Source organism: Ranitomeya imitator, chromosome 4 (genome assembly GCF_032444005.1).
Source record: "Ranitomeya imitator isolate aRanImi1 chromosome 4, aRanImi1.pri, whole genome shotgun sequence".
Lineage (NCBI taxonomy): Eukaryota > Metazoa > Chordata > Amphibia > Anura > Dendrobatidae > Ranitomeya > Ranitomeya imitator.
This window is the reverse complement of record NC_091285.1, coordinates 561,564,158-561,587,346: the sequence shown is the minus strand read 5'-3', so window position 1 is coordinate 561,587,346 and position 23,189 is coordinate 561,564,158. Positions and strand designations below refer to the sequence as shown.

General features: G+C 44.3%; 1 protein-coding gene across 1 annotated transcript; it reads left to right on the top strand.

Moving 5' to 3' along the window:
- The first annotated feature begins 1,624 nt into the window (after window positions 1-1,624).
- Window positions 1,625-8,448, top strand: LOC138674597 (uncharacterized). Its single transcript, XM_069762414.1, has 2 exons — window positions 1,625-1,709; window positions 8,084-8,448. Exons 1-2 carry the CDS (start codon window positions 1,625-1,627, stop codon window positions 8,446-8,448), a joined length of 450 nt encoding a protein of 149 aa, XP_069618515.1.
- Window positions 8,449-23,189: the final 14,741 nt, after the last annotated feature.

The following is a 23,189-nucleotide window of genomic DNA, read 5'->3' as shown; positions in this document are numbered from 1 at the left end:
AAACCTCTGGCACTGTTGTCCAGAGACCCAGTGTAATTCCACCCACAGCACCACGTTCCCTGTCATCCTCACACTCCCAGGCCAATCTACAGCCATCGGTAGCACAGGCATGGGAGAAAAGGTGGCCATACTCGGCAAACCACTCCTGAGCAGTCTCTGAATGCTAGCATTGCAAAACTACTGTTCCTTGAAATGCTGTCATTCAGGCTGGTGGAGACTGACACCTTCAGTAACTTCATGGCATTGGCAGTCCCATAATACAATGTGCCCAGCCGCTTTTATTTCAGCAGGCAAGCCGTCCCTGCCCTGCAAAAGCATATGCAGGGAAACATTAAACATGCACTACTAAACGCCGTCAGCAGCAAGGTCCACCTCACCACAAATGCATAAACCAGTAACCATGGACAGGGTGATACCTTTCCCTCACTGCCCATTGGGTAAATGTTGTGGTGCCGGGTACAGATCTTGAGAGTGGCGCTGTACGTGTTCTGCCAACTCCAAGGATTGCAGGAATCCAGTCTGTACACATTGCCTCCTCCTCATACTCCAGTTCCTCTGAATCAGCGCTGCAGGAGCCGTTACAGTCTACCTCCATATGGACCCTTGAACGCTTACCTGTTACGACTGATATGAGCACAGCCGTGGCCAAATGTCAACAGGCATATTGAAATTAATTTCTTTGGGGAATCGAAGCCACACAGCGCAGGAGCTCTGGAATGCCATCAAGCAGGAGAGCGACGTGTGGTTTGTGCCAGCGAATCTCCAGCCAGGCACGGTAGTGTATGGCAATGGCCGAAATCTGTTGGCAGCTCTGGGCCTAGGCAACCTCACTCACATCCCGTGTCTGGCACATGTGCTCAACTTGGTCATGCAGCGTTTTTTGAGGGACTATTCGGATCTTGATGCACTGCTGCACAAGGTCCACCTAGAGTGCGCTCACTTTCGGCGTTCCAGCATGGCAAGATAGTGCATTGCAGCTCTGCAGCGCCGATTCCGAATTCCGGAACATCGCATCATATGTGACCTACCCACCAGATGGAATTCAACGTTACATATGTTGGAGCGGTTGTGTGAGCAGCAGGCAGCAGTAATGGAGTGCCAGCTGCAAACAAGTCGCACTGCGCGCCGTTCACACTTCACCACCACTGAGTGGGCCTCTATGAAAGACATCTGCCATGTTTTGTGTGCCTTCGATGATTCCATGCGGATGGCAAGTGCAGATGATGCACTAGTCAGCATGACTATCCCCCTTATCTGCCTGCGTGAAAAAACACTGCAAGCACTAAGGGAGAAGGTTGTGGAAGAGGTGGAGGATGAGGAGTCAGAAATGCCATCTGCTTCTGGACAATCTGCGCAACGTGGTTCCTCACAAAGGCCTAGGCAGGGGACACTTTGTGAGGAGGATGAGGAGGAGTCAATGGAGGAGGAAGACATCTGTCCAGAGGAGGGAGTTACACAATGCTCTAGTAGACAGTATGTAGAGTGAGGGTGGGGTGATGCAGAACAGGCAGAGATGACGCCTCAAGCAGGGGACAGCATTTCTTGGCCAGTTGACAGTCTGCAGCACGATTGATTTCATGCTGCAGTGCCTGAGAAACTACGTTGCATTGCCCACATTCTCAACATGGCTGATTATTGGGTGTACACCCTCCTAGATCCTCGCTACTGGGACAACTTGCAAAGCCTCACAACACAGTTGAACCGGGAGCGTAAAATGCGGGAGTACCAAGACACACTAGTGCATTCCATCATGTTCTCCATTCCAACTGAGAGCAGTGCTGCTAGTGCTTTACAAAGCAGCTCAGTGCGCCGAGGCAGTGGAGGAAGCTCTGCACAAAGAGGGAGCAGAAGCAGCGCCTCAGCACAAGGCAAGACCAGTATGGCCCAAATGTGGCAAAGTTTTGTGTCCCCGCCACAAATGTCTACACCATCACAGATGGCTCCAGTCAGCAGGAGGCAACATTTCTGTCAGATGGTGACAGACTACATGTCTTGCCCTCTCAGTTTTCTCCCACACGGCTCTTTCCCCTTTCAAGTTTTGGGTCTCTAAGCTGGATACATGGCCAGAGCTTAGCCAGTATGCATTGGAGGTGCTGGCTTGCTCTGCTGCTAGTGTATTATTGGAACTTGTCTTTAGTGCCGCTGGTGGTGTACTAACAGACCGTCGCATGCGACTATCCTCTGATAACGTTGACCGGCTTTCTTTTCTGAAAATGAGCAAGGCCTTGATCTCGCAGGAATTTGCCACTCCTCTTCCAGATTAAATAATTGGTTGGCAACAGTATAAAGGTCTCCTGTTGTGTTTATGTTTCTACCACCTGAACTGTAATCCCTGTTCTCCAACACTGCCAGTTACTGCTCAGAAGTGCCGTCTGCACGGTCAACACTTGCTGACATATTATTGGGGTTCAGTAACATCTGCACAGTCAACACTTGTTGCCGTGTTATTGGGGTTCAGTAACGTCAGCTGCTCCCCTGCTGTGTATCCGGCAATTTCTCCTGCTTCGTCCACTCTCACACTACAACAGATATTAAACTTGCTCCAAATAGGCCTCAGCCTACACTCTGTTTCTAGCATTGACCCTGCGCTCCAACAATGCCAGTTGCTGCTCAGAAGTGCCGTCTGCACAGTCTACATTTGCTGCCATGTTATTGGGGTTCAGTAACATCAGCTGCTCCCCTGCTGTGTATCCGGCAATTTCTCCTGCTCTGTCCACTCTCACACTACAACAGAGATTAAACTTGCTCCAATTAGGCCTCAGCCTGCACTTTGTTTCTAGCATTGACCTGGGCTCCAACACTGCCAGTTGCTGCTCAGAAGTGCCGTCTGCACAGTCAACACTTGCTGCCATGTTATTGGGGTTCAGTAAAGTCAACTACTCCCCTGCTGTGTATCCGGCAATTTCTCGTGCTCCGTCCACTCTCACACTACAACAGAGATTAAACTTGCTCCAATTAGGCCTCATCCTACACTCTGTTTCTAGCAATGGTCCTGGGCTCCAACACTGCCAGTTGCTGCTCAGAAGTGCCGTCTGCACAGTCAACACTTGCTGCCATGTTATTGGGGTTCAGTAAAGTCAGCTACTCCCCTGCTGTGTATCCGGCAATTTCTCCTGCTCCATCCACTCTCACACTACAACAGATATTAAACTTTCTCCAATTAGGCCTCAACCTACACTCTGTTTCTAGCATTGACCCTGGGCTCCAACACTGCCAGTTGCTGCTCAGAAGTGGTGTCTGCACAGTCAGCACTTGCTGCCGTGTTATTTGGATTCAGTAACGTCAGCTCCTCCCCTGCTGTGTATCCGGCAATTTCTCCTGCTCTGTCCACTCTCACACTACAACAGAGATTAAACTTGCTCCAATTAGGCCTCAGCCTACACTGTTTCTAGCATTGACCTGGGCTACAACAATGCCAGTTGCCGCTTAGAAGTGCCGTCTGCACAGTCAACACTTGCTGCCGTGTTATTTGGATTCAGTAACGTCAGCTCCTCCCCTGCTGTGTATCCGGCAATCTCTCCTGCTCTGTCCACTTTCACACTACAACAGATATTAAACTTTCTCCAAGTAGGCCTCATCCTACACTCTGTTTCTAGCATTGACCCAGGGCTCCAACACTGCCAGTTGCTGCTCAGAAGTGCTGTCTGCACAGTCAACACTTGCTGCCGTGTTATTGGGGTTCAGTAACGTCAGTTGCTCCCCTGCTGTGTATCCAGCAAGTTCTCCTGCTCCATCCACTCTCACACTACAACAGATATTAAACTTTCTCCAAGTAGGCCTCAGTCTACACTCTGTTCTATCTATGACCTTGAGCTCCAACACTGCCAGTTGCTGCTCAGAAGTGCCATCAGCACAGTCAACACTTGCTGCTGTGTTATTGGGGTTCAGTAACGTCATCTGCTCCCCTGCTGTGTATCCGGCAATTTCTCCTGCTCCATCGTTTCTCACACTACAACAGATATTAAACTTGCTCCAATTAGGCCTCATCATTCACTCTGTTTCTAGCATTGACCCTGGGCTCCAACACTGCCAGATGCTGCTCAGAAGTGCCGTCTGCACAGTCAAAACTTGCTGCCATGTTATCGGGGTTCAGTAAAGTCAGCTACTCCCCTGCTGTGTATCCGGCAATTTCTCCTGCTCCGTCCACTCTCACACTACAACAGATATTAAACTTTCTCCAATTAGGCCTCAACCTACACTCTGTTTCCAGCATTGACCCTGGGCTCCAACACTGCCAGTTGCTGCTCAGAAGTTTTGTCTGCAGAGTCAGCACTTGCTGCCGTGTTATTTGGATTCAGTAACGTCAGCTCCTCCCCTGCTGTGTATCCGGCAATTTCTCCTGCTCCGTCCACTCTCACACTACAACAGATATTAAACTTGCTCCAATTAGGCCTCAGCCTACACTCTGTTTCTAGCATTTACCCTGGGTTCCAACAATGCCAGTTGCTGCTCAGAAGTGCCGTCTGCACCATCAAAACTTGCTGCCGTGTTATTTGGATTCAGTAACTTCAGCTCCTCCCCTGCTGTGTATCCGGCAATTTCTCCTGCTCTGTCCACTCTCACCCTACAACAGATATTAAACTTGCTCCAATTAGGCCTCATCCTACACTCTATTTCTCGCATTGACCCTGGGCTCCAACACTGCGAGTTGCTGCTCAGAAGTGGCATCTGCACAGTCAACACTTGCTGCCATGTTATTGGGGTTCAGTAATGTCAGCTGCTCCCCTGCTTTGTATCCGGCAATTTCTCCTGCTCTGTCCACTCTCACACTTCAACAGATATTAAACTTGCTGCAATTAGGCCTCATCCTACACTCTGTTTCTAGCATTGGTCCTGGGCTCCAACACTGCCAGTTGCTGCTCAGAAGTGCCGTCTGCACAGTTAACACTTGCTGCCATGTTATTGGGGTTCAGTAAAGTCAGTTACTCCCCTGCTATGTATCCGGCAATTTTTCCTGCCCCGTCCACTCTCACAGTACAACAGATATTAAACTTTCTCCAATTAGGCCTCAACCTACACTCTGTTTCTAGCTTTGACCCTGGGCTCCAACACTGTCAGTTGCTGCTCAGATGTGCCGTCTGCAAAGTCAACACTTGCTGCCGTGTTATTTGGATTCAGTAACGTCAGCTCCTCCCCTGCTGTGTATCCGGCAATTTCTCCTGCTCCGTCCACTCTCACACTACTACAGATATTAAACTTTCTCCAATTAGGCCTCATCCTACACTTTGTTTCTAGCATTGACCCTGGGCTCCAACAGTGCCAGTTGCTGCTCAGAAGTGCCATCTGCACCGTCAACACTTGCTGTCGTGTTATTTGGATTCAGTAACGTCAGCTCCTCCCCTGCTGTGTATCCGGCAATTTCTCCTGCTCTGTCCACTCTCACACTACAGCAGATATTAAACTTGCTCAAATTAGGCCTCATCCTACACTCTGTTTCTAGCATTGATCCTGGGCTCCAACACTGCCAGTTGCTGCTCAGAAGTGCCGTCTGCACAGTCAACACCAGCTCCAGTGTTATTGGGGTTCAGTAACGTCTGCTGATCCCCTGCTGTGTGTGTGGCAATTTCTCCTGCTCCCTCCACATTCACACTACTACAGATATTAAACTGCCTCCAATTAGGCCTCAGCCTATACTCAGTTTCTCCTGTATTCCCTGGGCTCCAACACTGCCAGTTGCTGCTCAGATGTGCCGTCTGCACAGTCAACATTTGCTCCAGTGTTATTGGGGTTCTGTAACATCAGCTGATCCCCTGCTGTGTGAGTGGCAATTTCTCCTGCTCCCTCCAAATTCACACTACTACAGATATTAAACTGCCTCCAATTAGGCCTCAGCCTATACTCAGTTTCTTCTATAATTCCTGGGCTCCAACACTGCTAGATGTTGCTCAGAAGTATCTTTGGCACGGGTACTCCCTCCTGCCTGGTTCCAGCACGCCAGCTGTTTCCGGGTAGTGTCAAGGTCACTTTGCCTCCAATACGTTGTCCTGTCGGGTTGCGGTCGGGTTTGCTGCTGACTCTATGGTGCCTGCAGTTTAGGTGCTTGATATGTGGGCTGCGGGAACTGGCAATCAAGGCTCGTTCCGTAGTGCCAATAGGACAAGCTTCCCCTGTAGGACTGTGGGTTTTCGGTAACTCCGGCATGCTCGCGGCCATGAAGTTTTTTTTTCATGTGGACCTTCTGCTTCCTATCTGAGTTCCAGCACCATTAGCTGGTTCTTTGGAAGTCAATCTTGAATAGGTCCCCCTAGATTCCAGTACCGTCAGCTGGTTCCAGGCAGAGCCTTTGGCTTAGGTGCCTCCTTCTCGGTATCCGAGTTCCAACAATGTCTGGTGGTCTTTGGTAGTGCTTTCTGGCACAGGTACTTCCTGCTTAGTAACTGGTTTCCAGTACCGTCAGCTGGTCCTCGGTAGTTCCATTGGCTCTTGTACCCTCTGCTACCCATCTGGGTTCCAGTCTTGTCATCTGGTACTCAGCAGTGTCTTTGGCTCTTGTACCTTCTGCTCCCCATCCTGGTTCCAGTACTGTCAGCTGGTTCCAGGCAGAGCATTTGGCTTAGGTGCCTCCTTCTCGGTATCCGAGTTCCACCAACGTCTGGTGGTCCTTGGTAGTGCTTTCTGGCACGGGTACCTCCTGCTTAGTAACTGGGTTCCAGTACCGTCAGCTGGTCCTCGGTAGTTCCATTGGCTCTTGTACCCTCTGCTACCCATCTGGGTTCCAGTCTTGTCATCTGGTACTCGGCAGTGTCTTTGGCTCTTGTGCCTTCTGCTCCCCATCCTGGTTCCAGTACCGTCAGCTGGTTCCAGGCAGAGCCTTTGGCTTAGGTGCCTCCTTCTCGGTATTCGAGTTCCAACAATGTCTGGTGGTCTTTGGTAGTGCTTTCTGGCACAGGTACTTCCTGCTTAGTAACTGGATTCCAGTACCGTCAGCTGGTCCTCGGTAGTTCCATTGGCTCTTGTACCCTCTGCTACCCATCTGGGTTCCAGTCTTGTCATCTGGTACTCAGCAGTGTCTTTGGCTCTTGTACCTTCTGCTCCCCATCCTGGTTCCAGTACCGTCAGCTGGTTCCAGGCAGAGCCTTTGGCTTAGGTGCCTCCTTCTCGGTATCCGAGTTCCACCAACGTCTGGTGGTCCTTGGTAGTGCTTTCTGGTACAGGTACCTCCTGCTTAGTAACCGAGTTCCAGTACCGTCAGCTGTTCCTCGTTAGTTCCTTTGACTCTTGTACCTTCTGCTACCCATCCGGGTTCCAGTCTTGTCATCTGGTACTCGGCAGTGTCTTTGGCTCTTGTACCTTCTGCTCTCCATCCTTGTTCCAATACGTCAGCTGGTTCCAGGCAGAGCCTTTGGCTTAGGGCCCCCATTCTCGATATCTGAGTTCCACCAACGTCTGGTGGTCCTTGGTAGTGCTTTCTGGCACGGGTACCTACTGCTTAGTAACCGAGTTCCAGTACCATCAGCTGGTCCTCGGTAGTTTCATTGGCTCTTTTACCTTCTGCTACCCATCTGGGTTCCAGTACCATCAGCTGGTTCTCGGCAGTGTCTTTGGCTCTTGTACCTTCTGCTCCCCATCCTGGTCAGGTTTGCCGACTCTATGGTGCCTGCAGTTTAGGTGCTTCCTATGTGGGCTGCGGGAACTGGCAATCAAGGCTGGTTCCGTAGTGCCAATAGGACAAGCTCCCCCTGTAGGACTGTGGGTTTTCGGTAACTCTAGCCGGCTCACGGCCTTGCAATTTTTTTTTCATGTGGACCTTCTGCTGCCTATCTGAGTTCCAGCACCATTAGCTGGTTCTTTGGAAGTCAATCTTGAATAGGTCCCCCTGGGTTCCAGTACTGTCAGCTGGTTCCAGGCAGAACCTTTGGCTTAGGTGCCTTCTTCTCGGTATCCAAGTTCCTTCAACGTCTGGTGGTCCTTGGTAGTGCTTTCTGGCACGGGTACCTCCTGCTTAGTAACTGGGCTTTAGTACTGACAGCTGGTTCTCGGCAGTTCCTCAGCCTTCTTGTACCTTCTGCTACATTTCCAAGTTCAAGCTTTTTGAAATGGTTTTTGGTAATCACTCTGGATTTCCCTGACGACGACCCTAAAGATGACGACCCTGAAGACCACCCCGAAGAAAATGACGACGCCGGAGACAACGACCCCGGAGACGACGACCTCGGAGATGATGACCCTGAAGACCACCCCGAAGAAGACGATGGCCCCAGAGACGACGACCCTGGAGACGACGATCCTGAAGACCATCCCGAAGAAGACGACGACCCCAGATACGATGACCCCGGAGACGACGACCCTGAAGACCATCCCGAAGACGACCAAGAAGATAGCCCTGAAGAAGATGACCAAAAGGACAAAGAACAAGAAGACAACCACCAAGATACAGAAGAACAAGAGACAGAAGACCAAGAAGCAGAAGAACAAGAAGCTACAGAAGAAAAAGCAGAAGAGCATTAAGCCTAAGTCTAAAAATCAGAGCAAAAGATATTATCTAAATTATAAGCAGAAGAAGACTAAGCAGTGTATGGGGGTGAGTCCGTTCCTCCTCGTGGTGCCCCTGGAAAAAACCTGCTGCTGCTGGCCAAACTGAACGCGGACAAATCCTGTTGTTTAATCTTTTGTGACAGGCAGAACGGAAGGTGTAATCTTCAAACTTTTATTGATAACAACTACAGGAATGCCTGTCAGAAATAAGAATATGATGAAGAAGAAGAATATGAAGAAGATAAAGAAGTAAAATATGAAGAAGAATAGTTGAATTAAAAGGATATGAAGAATGTAAAAAAAAAAGAATAATAGGAAGAAGGTGCAGAAGAAGAAGATGAATAAGGTGAAGAAGTTGATGAAAATGATGCTGCTGCTGAGGATGATGAAGGAGAAAGTGTGGGAAAAGTAAAAACCTCTATGCCTTTAATGTCTCCTCCACCTCCCCCAATACATTCTACATTATTCTTAGTTGCTTTCCTTCTTGTAGAATTAACCTACAAGGAAAGAAAGGGTTTATTTTAATTCCGATATTTGTGTCCCATTGACTTGCATTTGTTTCCGGTATCGGTATTGGCGATATCCGATATTTTTTGGATATCGGCCTATCCAATCCGATCCCGATATTTCCCGATATCGGAAGGTATCACTCAACACTGCTGAAAACATAAAATTTCCCTCCACCCCAGAATTCACGCAGAGCTCTACCAAGTGGGAGAATGAGCCTATAGTAATTGTCCCCTTAAAGGACAATTTGGAGGCAAACATCGCCGTGTCTAGTGTACCTCTACCTACTACCACTAGACGCCAATGTTTCCTCAACCACTGGGGACATCTGGTGGCAAGATGTCATGACTGCTGGCAAACATGACAGATCTTGAGTGTATGAGCGGTCTGGGACTTAGATCTCGCTTGTGACACCTCCATGGCCTCATGTGACTCAGGAACCAGGATCGGAGATTCCAAAGGTTTGGCGAAGGTGGGAGCCAGCCGAAACCTCTGCCTACACTGGGCTCGCTCTAACCTCCGCTCATGAAAATGGAGGTCAATACGAGTGGACACAGCTATTAACTCCTCCAGTGTGGCGGGAATCTCCCTAGTGACCAGAGTGTCCTTCACGTGATCAGCCAGCCACCTCCAAAATATTGGAATAAGGGCTTTTTCCGACCACTCCAACTCAGATGCTAGGGTATGGAAGTGGACGGCAAAATGGCTGACCAAGAACGAGCCCTGAGCCAATGCCAACAGTTGGAGAGCCATATAATGGGTGACTCAAGGTCCTAAAAAGACATGTTTCAGAGTGCTCAGGAACAGCGGAGCACTCTGCACCACATGATTGCCATGCTCCCACAGCTGCGTAGCCCACTCCAACGCCCTGTCCGACAGGAGAGACACTATAAATCCCACCTTTGCCCGCTCTGTGGGGAAACATGCAGCCAGAAGCTCGAGATGTATAGAGCACTGGCTCACGAAACCCCTACAGATAGGCGAAAAAGAGTCGGAACAGAGGTGGCAGTGGACAAGGTTACTGCAGCCACGCCAGTAGCCTAAACAGCAACTGCGGTAACATCCACTGCTGAGGTTGAGCGCTCGAGAGCCGCCAACCTACCCTCCAACTGCTGGATGCACCGCAAAAATTGCTGTTTATCCACCATTTACTAGCCAGATCTTGGCGCTAGTATTATGTTAGGGTTTGGTGGAACGCACCAAATATATATACAGTGGGGCAAAAAAGTATTTAGTCAGTCAGCAATAGTGCAAGTTCCACCACTTAAAAAGATGAGAGGCGTCTGTAATTTACATCATAGGTAGACCTCAACTATGGGAGACAAACTGAGAAAAAAAAATCCAGAAAATCACATTGTCTGTTTTTTTAACATTTTATTTGCATATTATGGTGGAAAATAAGTATTTGGTCAGAAACAAAATTTCATCTCAATACTTTGTAATATATCCTTTGTTGGCAATGACAGAGGTCAAACGTTTTCTGTAAGTCTTCACAAGGTTGCCACACACTGTTGTTGGTATGTTGGCCCATTCCTCCATGCAGATCTCCTCTAGAGCAGTGATGTTTTTGGCTTTTCGCTTGGCAACATGGACTTTCAGCTCCCTCCAAAGGTTTTCTATAGGGTTGAGATCTGGAGACTGGCTAGGCCACTCCAGGACCTTGAAATGCTTCTTACGAAGCCACTCCTTCGTTGCCCTGGCGGTGTGCTTTGGATCATTGTCATGTTGAAAGACCCAGCCACGTTTCATCTTCAATGCCCTTGCTGATGGAAGGAGGTTTGCACTCAAAATCTCACGATACATGGCCCCATTCATTCTTTCATGTACCCGGATCAGTCGTCCTGGCCCCTTTGCAGAGAAACAGCCCCAAAGCATGATGTTTCCACCACCATGCTTTACAGTAGGTATGGTGTTTGATGGATGCAACTCAGTATTCTTTTTCCTCCAAACACGACAAGTTGTGTTTATACCAAACAGTTCCAGTTTGGTTTCATCAGACCATAGGACATTCTCCCCAAACTCCTCTGGATCATCCAAATGCTCTCTAGCAAACTTCAGACAGGCCCGGACATGTACTGGCTTAAGCAGTGGGACACGTCTGGCACTGCAGGATCTGAGTCCATGGTGGCGTAGTGTGTTACTTATGGTAGGCCTTGTTACATTGGTCCCAGCTCTCTGCAGTTCATTCACTAGGTCCCCCCGCGTGGTTCTGGGATTCTTGCTCACCGTTCTTGTGATCATTCTGACCCCACGGGGTGGGATTTTGCGTGGAGCCCCAGATCGAGGGAGATTATCAGTGGTCTTGTATGTCTTCCATTTTCTAATTATTGCTCCCACTGTTGATTTCTTCACTCCAAGCTGGTTGGCTATTGCAGATTCAGTCTTCCCAGCCTGGTGCAGGGCTACAATTTTGTTTCTGGTGTCCTTTGACAGCTCTTTGGTCTTCACCATAGTGGAGTTTGGAGTCAGACTGTTTGAGGGTGTGCACAGGTGTCTTTTTATACTGATAACAAGTTTAAACAGGTGCCATTACTACAGGTAATGAGTGGAGGAAAGAGGAGACTCTTAAAGAAGAAGTTACAGGTCTGTGAGAGCCAGAAATCTTGATTGTTTGTTTCTGACCAAATACTTATTTTCCACCATAATATGCAAATAAAATGTTAAAAAAACAGACAATGTGATTTTCTGGATTTTTTTTTCTCAGTTTGTCTCCCATAGTTGAGGTCTACCTATGATGTAAATTACAGACGCCTCTCATCTTTTTAAGTGGTGGAACTTGCACTATTGCTGACTGACTAAATACTTTTTTGCCCCACTGTATAGAGTATAAGGTGCATTTGCAACCTGGGATCCACCGTGCAGGAGTAAAACCCGCTGCTACTAACTGACGGTATTATATGGTGGTATAGGTGAACTCTGTTACCTCACAGAGTCACTTAAGACAAGAGATTGCTGTGCCTGTTAACCTCACAGGGGAACACAGCTACCAAACAGAGCGCACAGTGGTCATGCAGACAGAATAGCACACGCAAAACTGCTCACCGGAAGTGCCGGTATTCTAGGGGCTTACTTCAGCTGAACACTGAAACCACATACAAATGACCACACTGGCCCAAAACACGTAACTTAGTTGGTTCTAGTGCATGGCCATGCGGCCATGCAAACCTTTTATAGCTGCAGCAACTTCAGGACCTTCCAAGAGGACCAATATGAGCTGCTGCAGTACCTGAGCATGTGACCCCTGACCTCCAATGAGAGGTCTTACCCTGGGCATGCTCAAAAGGGGAAAAGCAGGACTTAGTCCCAGAGACGTCTGCTCACCGCTGACCAGTACTGGCTACAATGGCTGAGCCTGGAAAGGCAGCAGTAATCATTCGCAGCGAATCAGGCTGTGCCAGATGCTGGGACCGACGTCTCCACTGAGCAGGCTCCACTGAGGCTGGAGAAGAATGGGAGCTCGCAGAGGAGATGGTTCAAGATTCCCCTTCCGGCAAGCCTACAACCTGCAGTAATCACCGATCGACCAAACCACTGCACGACCAGCTCTATCCTTACCTACTGTATCCTCACCCATCCCTTGTAGATTGTGAGCCCTCGTGGGCAGGGTCCTCTCTCCTCCTGTACCAGTTGTGACTTGTATTGTTCAAGATTATTGTACCTGTTTTTATTATAGAACCAGAAACACATGGGCTACTTGCACATTGAACAAGTCTTAAGGAACCTGTTCAGACACCACCAAGAAACTTGAAGACACAAAAGAGCACAGTGAGGTCAAAAATACTCTGTTGTAAAAAAAAAAATCACAGTAATAAGCAAGTGCTAGTCAAAAGATGGAAAAAACAGGGTATTTAGTTGATACTTTTTTTGCAAAAAAATGTATACTAAGCTGCTCCACCAATCATCAAGTTTTACCCATATAGAGCAGTCCTAACTAATGTATATAATCCCTATCTGATGTATTTAAAAATGTGATCATCTGTATAGTACCTGTATAAGCAGGGTTCAGAGAGGGAATATCCATGTGGACATGCTGGATGGAACAGCTTTGATGCAAATGACCCATAAGGAGTAGTGGTCTCCCTAGTCTTGTAGAAACAAGGGAACAATTATGGAACCAGAAACATATGGGCTACTTGCACATTGAACAAGTCTGTAGGAACCTGTTCACACACCACCAAGAAACTTGAAGACACAAAAGAGCACAGTGAGGTCAAAAATACTCTGTTTTTATTATGCATACCCCTCCTCACATGTAAAGCGCCATGGAATATATGGCGCTATAATAATAAATAATAAAAATAATAATTCCCCCTGTGCAGAGGCGGGAACACCACCCCTAACAACCGGGCTCTCTCTGTCTAAGGGGTCAAACACTGCTTCTGTGGTATGTATACCCTTAAAATCTAAGTATGGTTTCACTGTATCCTATGCTTGTAAGGCATTTTGATTTTAACCCCTTAATAACAAGACAAGGAAAGGCCTTACTGACCAACCAGTTATTTTTGTGTATGCCTCTCTTCTTTTCAGGTGCCATAACTTTTTTATTTTTTCAGTGATAAGGCTAAAAGAGGTTTTCTTTTATTTGTTTTAGGTGGAACAAATTGTATTATTTTTCTGCACTGCTTTGGGGTGTATATAAATTTACCACATAATTTTTATATTTTTTTTCTGCAAAAATGTATAAAAAAAAAACCTATATATTTTTTTGTTTGTTTGTATTTTTTACTGTTCATGTTTCATACTAAATAACCTGTTGAATGAAATATCTAGGTTATTCTGTTCATGTTTGTCAATATCTAATGTGTGTTTTTTTTGTAACATACTGTACAGTATATGTAATAAAATGTGTTTTATGTACAAAAAACAACTCTTTCTAACATGTATTAGTGTAGGGTTTTTTTTTTTTTACCCTTTATTACTTTTCAATTTTTTTTTACAGAAGTTTTTTTTACATTTATATTTGTTTTACGTGATCAGCAGACATCTCTGAGGAACTTTTTTTTCTTTATTGATAATTTTTCCCTACTTTAACCCCTTTCTGACATTAGACGTACTATCCCGTCGAGGTGGGGTGGGCCCCTATGACCACCGACGGGATAGTACGTTATATGTGATCGGCAGCGCTCACGGGGGGAGCGCCGCCAATCGCGGCCGGGTGTCAGCTGCCTATCGCCCCCGGCACATTAACCCCCGGCACACCGCAATCAAAGATGATCGCGATGTGCCGGCGGTACAGGGAAGCATCGCGCAGGGAGGGGGTTCCCTGCGGGCTTCCCTGAGCCCCCCGCAGCAACGCGATGTGATCGAGTTGCTGCGAGGGTCTCTTACCTCCCTCTCTGCCTGCTCCAGCCTCGGATCCAAGATGGCCGCGGATCCGGGTCCTGCAGGGAGGGAGGTGGCTTCACAGAGCCTGCTCAGAGCAGGCACTGTGAAGCCTGCACTGCACTGTCAGATCGGTGATCTGACAGAGTGCTGTGCAAACTGTCAGATCACCGATCTGTGATGTCCCCCCTGGGACAAAATAAAAAAGTAAAAAAAAAAAATTCCAAATGTGTTAAAAAAAATTAAAAAAAAAAATTCCTAAATAATGAAAAAAAAAAAAATATTATTCCCATAAATACATTTCTTCATCTAAATAAAAAAAAAAACAATAAAAGTACACATCTTTAGTATCGCCGCATCTGTAACGACCTGACCTATAAAACTGGCCCAATAGTTAACCCCTTCAGTAAACACCGTAAGGAAAGAAAAAAAAAAACGAGGCAAAAAACAACGCTTTATTATCATACTGCCGAACAAAAAGTGGAATAACACGCGATCAAAAAGACAGATATAAATAACCATGGTACCGCTGAAAACGTCATCTTGTCCCACAAGAAACGAGCCACCATACAGCATCATCAGCAAAAAAATAAAAAAGTTATAGTCCTGAGAATAAAACGATGCAAAAATAATTATTTTTTCTGTAAAAGAGTTTTTATCGTATAAAAGCGCCAAAACATAAAAAAATTATATAAATGAGGTGTCGCTGCAATTGTACTGACCTGAAGAATAAAACTGCTTTATCCATTTTACCAAACGTGGAACGGTATAAACGCCCCCCCCCCCCCCCAAAGAAATTCATGAATATCTGGTTTTTGGTCATTCTTCCTCACAAAAATCGGAATAAAAAGCGATCAAAAAATGTTACGTGCCCGAAAATGTTACCAATAAAACCGTCAACTCGTCCCGCAAAAAACAAGACCTGACATGACTCTGTGGATCAAAATATGGAAAAATTATAGCTCTCAAAATGTGGTAACGCAAAAAATATTTTTTGCAATAAAAAGCATCTATTTTTGTGTGTGTGACGGCTGCCAATCATAAAAATCCGCTAAAAAACCCGCTATAAAAATAAATCAAACCCCCCTTCATCACTCCCTTAGTTAGGAAAAAATTAAAAAAATGTATTTATTTCCATTTTCCCATTAGGGCTAGGGTTAGGGCTAGGGTTAGGGTTAGGGCTAGGGTTAGGGCTAGGGTTAGGGTTAGGGCTAGGGTTAGGGTTAGGGCTAGGGCTAGGGTTAGGGTTAGGGTTAGTGCTAGGGTTAGGGCTAGGGTTAGGGTTAGGGTTAGGTTTAGGGCTAGGTTTAGGGCTAGGGTTAGGGCTAGGGTTAGGGTTGGGGCTACAGTTAGGGTTGGGGCTAAAGTTAGGGTTAGGGTTTAGATTACATTTACAGTTGGGAATAGGGTTGGGATTAGGGCTAGGGGTGTGTCAGGGTTAGAGGTGTGGTTAGGGTTACCATTGGAATTAGGATTAGGGGTGTGTTTGGATTAGGGTTTCAGTTATAATTGGGGGGTTTCCACTGTTTAGGCACATCAGGGGCTCTCCAAACACGACATGGCGTCCGATCTCAATTCCAGCCAATTCTGCGTTGAAAAAGTAAAACAGTGCTCCTTCCCTTCCGAGCTCTCCCGTGTGCCCAAACAGGGGTTTACCCCAACATATGGGGTATCAGTGTACTCAGGACAAATAGGACAACAACTTTTGGGGTCCAATTTCTCCTGTTACCATTGGGAAAATACAAAACTGGGGGCTAAAAAATAATTTTTGTGGGAAAAAAAGATTTTTTATTTTCACGGCTCTGCGTTATAAACTGTAGTGAAACATTTGGGGGTTCAAAGTTCTCACAACACATCTAGATGAGTTCCCTGGAGGGTCTAGTTTCCAATATGGGGTCACTTGTGGGGGGTTTCTACTGTTTAGGTACATTAGGGGCTCTGCAAACGCAATGTGATGCCTGCAGACTATTCCATTTAAGTCTGCATTCCAAATGGCACTCCTTCCCTTCCGAGCCCCCCCATGCGCCCAAACGGCGGTTCCCCCCACATATGGGGTATCAGTGTACTCAGGACAAATTGGACAACTTTTGGGGTCAAATTTCTCCTCTTACCCTCGGGAAAATACATAACTGGGGGCTAAAAAATAATTTTTGGGGGAAAGTTTTTTTTTTTTATTTTCACGGCTCTGCGTTACAAACTGTAGTGAAACACTTGGGGGTTCAAAGCTCTAACAACACATCTAGATGAGTTCCATAGGGTGTCTAGTTTCCAAAATGGTGTCACTTGTGGGGGGTTTCTACTGTTTAGGTACATTAGGGGCTCTGCAAACGCAATGTGACACCTGCATACCATTCCATCTAAGTCTACATTCCAAATGGCGCTCCTTCCCTTCCGAGCCCTCCCATGCGCCCAAACAGTGGTTCCCCCCACATATTGTGTATAATCGCACTCAGGACAAATTAGGCAACAAATTTTGGGGTCCAATTTCTCCTGTTACCCTCGGGAAAATACAAAACTGGGGGCTAAAAAAATAATTTTTGTGAAAAAATATGATTTTTTATTTTTACGATTCTGCATTATAAACTTCTGTGAAACACTTGGTGGGTCAAAGTGCTCACCACACCTCTAGATAAGTTCCTTAGGGGGCCTACTTTCCAAAATGGTGTCACTTGTGGGGGGTTTCAATGTTTAGGCACATCAGGGGCTCTCCAAACGCAACATGGTGTCCCATCTCGATTCCAGTCAATTTTGCATTGAAAAGTCAAACAGCGCTCCTTCGCTTCCGAGCTCTGTCATGCGCCCAAACAGTGGTTTACCCCCACATATGGGGTATCGGTGCACTCAGGACAAATTGTACAACAACTTTTGGGGTCCATTTTCTCCTGTTACCCTTGGTAAAATAAAACAAATTGGAGCTGAAGTAAATTTTTTGTGAAAAAAGTTAAATGTTCATTTTTATTTAAACATTCCAAAAATTCATGTGAAGCACCAGAAGGGTTAATAAACTTCTTGAATATGGTTTTGAGCACCATGAGGGGTGCAGTTTTTAGAATGGTGTCACACTTGGGTATTTTCTATCATATAGACCCCTCAAAATGACTTCAAATGAGATGTGGTCCCTAAAAAAAAATGGTGTTGTAAAAATGAGAAATTGCTGGTCAACTTTTAACCCTTATAACTCCCTAACAAAAAAAAATTTTGGTTCCAAAATTGTGCTGATGTAAAGTAGACATGTGAGAAATGTTACTTATTAAGTATTTTGTGTGACATATCTCTGTGATTTAATTGCATAAAAATTCAAAATTGGAAAATTCAAAATTTTCATAATTTCCGTTTTTTTCACAAATAAACGCAGGTACTATCAAAGAATTTTTACCACTATCATGAAGTACAATATGTCATGAGAAAACATTGTCAGAATCACTGGGATCCGTTGAAGCGTTCCAGAGTTATAACCTCATAAAGGGACAGTGGTCAGAATTGTAAAAATTGGCCCGGTCATTAACGTGCAAACCACCCTTGGGGGTAAAGGGGTTAATGTGTCACTGTAATGCATAAGAGCCCCAGTTGCAGGGGAAAACAACCCACTGGCAGAACTGATCATTGCTCTGCAATCACATAATCGCCAGGTCCTATGGAAACAACGGCTATTCCGGTGATTCTGAAAGTGCTGATTGAGTGTTATGTAGCTATCAAAATAAAAGACAGAAGTATTAATAATAAACCACTTCTGTCTTTTTCTTATTGTCAGTGTCCATGACTGTGTCTGACGTCAAGACTACTAACCTGTTTCTGCTAAATTACAGGAGCACTACCTTCAATCTACATTCTACAGTTACAATAAGGCAACAATAAAGCCAAGAATCAAGTACGGTAAGGTACTTAGTCGTTAGGGGGTTAATTATTATTGACCGTAATACTCATAGATATGTGTCAGCCCCATTGCCTCTAAACCAGAAAATTACATCTCAGCACTTTAGACACTCCTCATGTACATAACAGATCATATTCTTTATGTAAAAGAGGAAACTCTGGGTAATTTGTCATGTGAAGAAATTAAACCTGTTGTAATTTGTCATGTTGAAAGGCTGCTTTTCCTACAGGTTTTGATATGTGACTTTGTATGCCGTGAGTCTGAGCTGCAATACTTCACTCATGAGTTCGATTCCCCCTCAGGGAAAATGAACAATATTCATATTTATTTTGCCTACCCAAAAACATTTGTGACTGAACCCAGCTGGTTTTCATTACCAACTTGCTTCATTATATTCATGTATCTATGCGTACTCATTTATCATTTAAAGTTATTAAGGCAGTCTTTCTATGAAACACACACCATTCTCCTCCGTGGCAATCCTTGTGATGGCCTAACGGCTGCTAAATCTATTTAGATATTCGACCCCTAATTCAATTTGCTGCAGGTATGCATTGAAGGTCTGCCGTTTGGTTTTAGGGTCGTTTCTTAAGAGGGGTAAAAACAATCTTACTATATATATATATATATACAGATATATTGCTAACCAAAATGTGTTTCAAGCAGAGCAATCTATCCACAGTAGCGTTATTTGATAAAATGTCAAATAAACCAAGGATATGTTTTCCCATATAGTGCGAGGCAGTCAGCTATATAATGCTACATCAATTAAATAATGAAGTTATTGCCTCCTAGCAATAACTAACCAGACATGATTCTCTTGCCTTAAAGTGATTATCCCAGATCTTGTTCGGAAAAAGTTGAATGTGCCCATACTCTCTACCACCCCGATAATACGAAGAACAGCACATTTTGTCAGTGACAAATATTTTGATAAAGAAGTAACCAATTTAATTTTTTTTTATTTATATTAGCTTTCTTTGACACAGGTGCAATGTATAGAAGTACAACCATTTTTATATGGTACATTTTTATTATTTTGTTTTTTTTTGTTAGAAAATAAACAACAAACCCATTGACTTGCACAAGCAGGTCACTTTTAAAAATGTAATATTTTATTTAACATTTTTTTTTTAATTGCAATTAATTTCATTTAAAAATAAAAATGATGATAACTAAAAAGTAGTGGGTCCTGCACCCTGAGCATTCAGCAAAAATTCGCCATTTTTTTAAATTTATTTATACACTTATATAGCCCCATTAATTCCACAGATCTTTACAGACATTAGCGTTGCTGTTTCCATTGGGGTTCACAATCTAGATTCCCTATCAGTAATGTCTTTGGAGTGTGGAAGGAAGCTGGAGAACCTGGAGGAAACCCACGCAAATACACAGAGAACATGCAAACAAGAAAAAATTAGAGAGTCAGACGGCACCAGACTATCAGACGCTATTCATACTTGTTTTTCTTTTTTCAGGGTAAAGTAAGTGTATAAGAATTCAGGTGGCGTCTCCTGAGATCAAATACTTGCACATATGAGAAGAAGAAAAACGAGAATCACCATTCACTCACGAAGGCTTAGGGTATGTTCATAGTGTCTTTTTCAGGTGGATTCTGCTCCAAAGCTCACCTGAAAAAGCACTAAGAAAAAGCTCAAAGGAATGAACTTATTTTTTTGCTGAATGACTTGCTATTCATATGTTCAGGCTTTTTAGTATATTTTAACTACTTCAAGATTCTAAAGATGCCAAGCAGTTAAAAAAAAGTGAGCTGACCATTCTTCAGGCTTCCTCCGTTTTGAAAATGCTCCATGCATACAATGCAAGTCCATGGTTAAAAAGATGCCCATTTTGTCAAAACTACTAGCGTTCTTTCATTATTGAATGTAGCAAAGAAAATAAAAAATGGGAAAATGCCACTACTACAAAAGTGCTCTCATAACCTTGGGAAAACATTAAAAAAACAATGTTGAAAAGTGGAAACAAACAACCAATAGATGTTAAAAAATTACGCTTTGGGTTTACAAAGCACCAGAAAAAGATGCACATACCTTAAGGCCTCATGCAAACGACTACATTTTTTACAAGAGTGTTATTTGTGGTTTTCACGGATATCATTTGTACTTATGATATTCTATGGAACTGTGCACATGTACGATTTCTTTCCTCGGACTGAGTAATCTGCAGAAAAAATCAGAGACTTACTTGTTTTTGATCCGAATGTGAGATCAAAATCAGCAACGGGTTGAACTAGATGGACTAAAAGTCTTCCTTCAATCTTAAAAACTGTTACTATGTTACTATGTAATGCAAGTCTATGGGTCCATGAAAAAAATAGGACCACACTCAACCCTTTTTCTCAGATGGAGAGAAAACAGTCGTGTGACCCTATTCTTATTGTGACTGCTAAGAGGTTTACTTACACTCAGGAATTGTTAGGCATTTATATTTTTCTATTTTAACCCATTTTGACATGACCAATATTAATATTTACACCTTCATTTTTATCCTTCTCTTCTTCCAAGAGCCGTAACTTTTATTTTATTTTCCAATAGACAACGCATATGGTTTGTAGTTTGAATGACACCATATAATGTACTGAAATGGGAAAAAAATAAAGCGTGGTGAAACAGTGAAAAAAAGTGCAAGTCTGCCAATGACAATATTATTCCTTAGGTTTGTCTGATTAGAAAAGTTGTATAGTTTTCTTGTATTTTAGCAGTTAATATAAATTCAAAAATGTATGTAAAATGTAAAAAAAACAACACTTTTAGTATGTGTAGTCGTTTCCTGAGTCCCATAACTTTTTATTTTATATCAATGCAGCTTTGTGTTGTGAGAGCTTGTTTTTTTTGAGTGGTAAGTTGACATTTGTATTGATATAATTTTGGAGTACATACGATATTTTGATTTATTGCATTTTTAGTGCATCAATTTGCAGACATTGGTGACCGAAAATGGTAATTTTGCCTTTCCAATTATCTTTTTCTGCTTTAATATAGTTACCATTTGGTTAAATGATTTTATATTTTGAAAGATAAACTGTGACCATACCAAATAAGTTTATCTATTTTTATTTGTTTCATTTATTTATTTCTAACTAGGGAAAAGTGGGACAATTCAAAGTTTTATGCTTTTGTTTTTTAAATTTGTATTATTTTACATTTATTTTCACTTTATGCCTTTTTATTTTGTCTCTCTAGGAAAATTGTGATGGCTTTTTCTTTATACTGAAGTCAGGTGCAAACAAGACTGGCTGTTTACACATGGTGAGCTTCAACTCTTGAAACGCCGTTTCCGCTTTGACCACTTGGCCATCGATGCCTTTGTGCCCTTAGTACGTTGGTAAGGGGTGTGGCTATCACCGTGAAATTCAGGAGAAATAATCAATGGTATTCCACAATTCCCAGAAACGCCCTTATCTGTTTCTTAGAGATCGGTTGCGGCTAATTTTGGATCGCCTCTACTATGTTCAATTTCAGCTTTATTTAGCCCCTTCCAATAATGTAACCTAAGTATTTTGCCTCCTTCTTCTGAATGGCGCACTTCTTTGGGTTTATGCTGAACCTCCCTTCCTCAACGCACTGCCTGTACCTTTTGCAGATGACTTGCCCCATCCAGGCTGAAGATCACATTATCATCCAGGTAAGCTGCAGTGCGCTTCTTCTGAAAGTCTGGGATATGGTCCATTGTCCTCTGGAAGGTGGCTGGGCTCCCAGCAGTCAGAAAACCATTCTGGTGTATTGGAAACCACCAGTGTAGAGAAGGCCATCTTCTCATTGGCACTTTGGGGCAGGAGAATTTGCCAGTACCCTCTCATTAAGTCAAGGGTGGTGATGTATCTGGCTGACTCTAACCTCTCAATGAGTTCATCAACCCTGTGTTGTCGGAACTTGGACACCTTATTCACTTCCTATATTCATTACAAAAGAGCCATCCTCCATTGGACTTCAGCACAATGACAATTGGCCTGGAACAGATGCTTTTTGACTCTTCATTGATGCCCAGGCTCAACATTCTCTTCACCTCCCCCGAAATCACCTTGCATTGGGCTTCGGGAATACGATATGACTTTGGGTCTACCCATACATGTGCTTCTGTCAGGATTTTCAGCAAGTCTGAAAATAGGTCTTGGTTCCACTGAAGGAGTTCTTGGCACTGTTATTTTTTATCCGGAGATATTACCTTTGCCACCGTGACATCCTCGACTTTGGCTTTGGGATTGCCCTCCAAGCACTTAGTTTCCACCGGTTCCCTGTCTCATCATGGCTTAAGCAGCTTGACAGGGTGTACCTGGTAGGGTTTTTTCTCCTTGGCTGGGGGACCTTGTAGTTGATGTCTCCTAGCTTTTCGGCCACTTCGTATGGTCACTGTCACTTGACTAGAAATTTACTTTTGACAGTGTGAATCAACATTAACACTCGATTTCCAGAATTAAACTGTCTCAGCCTTACCATCTGAATGTAGACTCTTGCCTGGACCTCTTGTGCCTGAAGGAGGCTCTCTCTCACTATCAGCATCTCCTCTCCAATCCTTTCCTGCATCTGGGCCACTTGCTGTATGATACTTCAGTGGGGTGTATCCTCTGTTTTTCAGGTCTCCTTTGCAATATCCAAAAGTTCCTGAGGTTGTCGAATGTACAACAGCTCGAATGATGAAAACCCTATACAGGCCTGTGGAATTTCCCTAATGGAACACAGCAGATACATGAATAGACAATCTCTCTCTCGGCCATCCTTCTCCACAACCTTCATGTGCACGGATTTTGGGATTTTGTTGAATCTCTCCACCAATCTTGTCCATCTACGGATTCAGCACAAATTATTTTTTCTCCAGCCTCATACCTCACTAACCACACGTCTAGTGTCTTTAACGCCTCTTCATCCTGCCCACTATCTGTTGGTGTCCTGAGACTCTTCTTCTTTTATACCTCTGGCCTGGAACTATTCATAAAGCTATAATTTTTCCATATTTCGGCCGACATATCATATTATGGATTCATTTTTGCGGG

Bases quoted from the DNA above. Each gene is read 5' to 3' on its own strand.
- LOC138674597 (XM_069762414.1), top strand. From the start codon at position 1,625: ATGGCTGATTATTGGGTGTACACCCTCCTAGATCCTCGCTACTGGGAC. The intron at 1,710-8,083 runs GTAAAATGCGGG...ACGACCCTAAAG, and splicing joins AACACAGTTGAACCGGGAGC to ATGACGACCCTGAAGACCAC.